The following is a 2,810-nucleotide window of genomic DNA, read 5'->3' as shown; positions in this document are numbered from 1 at the left end:
TATCTTAACATGAACATACACAGTATGTACTGTATTTAGTACAAAAGGAAATATCTATTTTATAGAATTTATTAATAAAAAAGTGACATGATTGTAGAATCCTATCCTAATAATGTACCTTTTTCTGCAATGATACCATCCACCTTCCATATATAGGTAGAATGAACAGATTTAAACTTTTTATTTTATTCCTTTTTTCGACAATTCTTCTACTACACTTAAGAATGACATTGTCACTTATAAACCTGATTAATTGCTTACTCCTACCTCAGATCAAAATGCTGGTGCTCTATCTTCTTTTGTTGTTGGTATGCAATAGCCTCGCCATCCATCATGCCATGCACGTAGCATTCACCGATCACCTTGTAGGTGACACGCGCCTCGACTGCGGACGTCCTTCTTGCACTGGCGCTTGGGTTCGTCTCGCCGTCATGGTTGGCAGTAATCATAGCCTGCCGCTCTTCCCTGCATTCGCGGAGCAGGACAGGCACACTGCATCCATACAGGATGCACACTTTGTCGCCCTTCTTCGCCTCCCGTGGCGCAAGACACAGCGTCCGCTTCCCACGACTGTTCTCCAAGAAGGCTAGCCGCCGAGACCACACCGTCTGCAGGACGCGTTCCAGATATTTCTTGACAAACTCGGGCGACTTGTACGTGATGACCTCTTTCACGACCAGATCGCCCCCCTTGGGTCGGAGCTCGAATGCCTTTTGGCATGCGTTCTTCCACAGTCGTGTCGGCAGTCGACCCGACGAGTCGCGATTCCCGACCAGCGTGCGCCAAAACCCTTCCGGGGGCGGCTTGGAGGTGTCCTTCCAACCGACGACCTCGTTCCATTCTGCCGGGATCACACCCGCCAGAGCAGGCAATTTCTTCTCCTTGACAGCGCCCAGGACAAACCCATAGGCAACCAGACTGGTCATTATCTTGGGGTTTGGTTTGACCATTGCGGGCGTCGTCTTCGCCGCGTTGTAGAAACTCCGCCCCGGGCCTGGCTGGCCAACGAGCGGATCCGCGTTGACCCGATGGTAGACGCCATTCTTCCCAAGTCCAAACGGGTTCCGGCTGATGGGTGCAATCCACGATGGCAGCGACTCGTCCGCCGGCGCCCAGGGGCGACAGAGCATGTTGAGCGAACCCGAAGTGGAGACGGTGAAGAACAAGACGTCCCGACAGACTTCGACGATGTTCTTGTCATAATCAACAGGGATCCGGTGGAGTATCGTTTGCTGGCGGAGTGTCCTTATGAACTTTTTCGCCAGCTCATTGTACACAGGATCAATCGATAGTTGAGGACGCCTCGGTGGCGGACTGTTGATGTCTTGCCCATTCACCCGCTCACCACCAGGAGTATATTCCGCAGTATCGTGTGAATCGGCATCATTTGGGACCACTACGCCTCCTCCATTAACGTCCGCAGCGGGGTGCACAACGACAGGTACCTGGCCTTGGTCAGAGCCGCTCTGCTGATTATGTTGCCTTTCAGCTGCAGTTCCAATGGACTCGGCATCCGAATAAGCTCTTCCCCTGCCACGTACAGGGACTGCGAGGCCGGCCGGGCCAGGAGCAGACACGGTGCTTAAGTTGTCGGATCGGGCGTCCGATGATGCTCTTGATCTTGGCGCCTGGCCACCACCCCTAAGGGCCATGGCTGGAGTCAGCCCTGACCACTGCTCGTTCTGGACATAAGACATAGGAGAAATTGGAGATACAGGTGGCCCATTCGACGAATGGTTTCCTTGTTGCTCAAGACCATCTCCAACTTGGGAGATGAATGCGTCTTTCGATCCCGGTCGCGCATCCCGTGCGAGCGAAAGGATCGCGTATAGCACGTCACGAGGATCCGTGGTCACGAATCCTGACAGCGTCGACATGAGCTCTTCCAACGACAGCAACCGCACCATGATTCGGCCATCCTCCGTCTTTCGGAAGATGTCGTCCGCGACCTGGACCAGGCGGGCACCGGCATATTCCGCGAGATCACCGAGGTAATCGGGATCGTTATGAAACTCGTGCGAGTTACGAAACACGGTCTGGATCTTGGGCTGTGCGTTGACGAAAAGCGATACAGCATCGGCAAAATCCTCCCAGGAGATGGACTCCTTGCCACAGTGCAAAGTCGCACTCTTGGCCAGCGCAATCTCCTGGACAATCCAACGGCGGCTGAACCAGGGTCGCTTCAGCAAGTTCGACAGCGCCACATAGTCTTTGGATAGATTGTGGTCTGCCACCAGGTGATCGAAATCGTCAGATATCGATATCAGTCTTCGGATGAAGTCCATCGCTCTTCCACCGTCCCCCTCTTCACGCCCGAGCCACACGCAGACGCTCCTCGCCCTGCTGAAGATGTGGAACATCCACGGGATTTGTTCACTCTTCTCCTTGTTGTCACGTTGGTTGATGCACAGTGCATCGACCCAGAGATATCGGGGCTCCTTTGGATCTCGCAGCTGTAGTAGAGCAGCCTTCAGGTTGGGTCGTATGGGCACCGGATAAGCTATGGATTCACGCAACAGTCCGATGGAATGGCCGATCTCGTCATCTTCCCATGTGTAAGAGAGAGCATCGTATGGCTTCGGATCCGGACTTCGATTGTTTTCTGGAGGGTATGCTAGGGGGTAAAGGGTATAGATCTCCAGAGCGCCCACCAGCTCTGTATTCCCGTCTCCCGGTGAGAGCTTCAAGAGGCGGAATTCGCCTGACTGCAACTGCGTGTACTGGTATGTGGACATTTCCACCCCTGATGTAATCTTCAAACCATTAATTCATGCCGGTTTCAACATCGATGTCTTCTCACCTTTGGTCAT

The 2,810-nt window shown here is 53.2% G+C and overlaps 1 protein-coding gene across 1 annotated transcript; it reads right to left on the bottom strand.

Moving 5' to 3' along the window:
* Window positions 1-263: 263 nt before the first annotated feature.
* Window positions 264-2,810, bottom strand: T310_10212 (uncharacterized protein; the record flags this gene model as incomplete). Its single annotated transcript, XM_013467366.1, has 2 exons — window positions 264-2,602; window positions 2,801-2,810. The coding sequence occupies 2 exons, from the start codon at window positions 2,808-2,810 to the stop codon at window positions 264-266; spliced, it is 2,349 nt and encodes a 782-aa protein (XP_013322820.1).

The sequence above is a fragment of the Rasamsonia emersonii genome, assembly GCF_000968595.1.
Source record: "Rasamsonia emersonii CBS 393.64 chromosome Unknown ctg1118621762429, whole genome shotgun sequence".
Lineage (NCBI taxonomy): Eukaryota > Fungi > Ascomycota > Eurotiomycetes > Eurotiales > Trichocomaceae > Rasamsonia > Rasamsonia emersonii.
The sequence above is the reverse complement of the archived record's forward strand: the minus strand, read 5'-3'. Positions and strand labels throughout refer to the sequence as shown.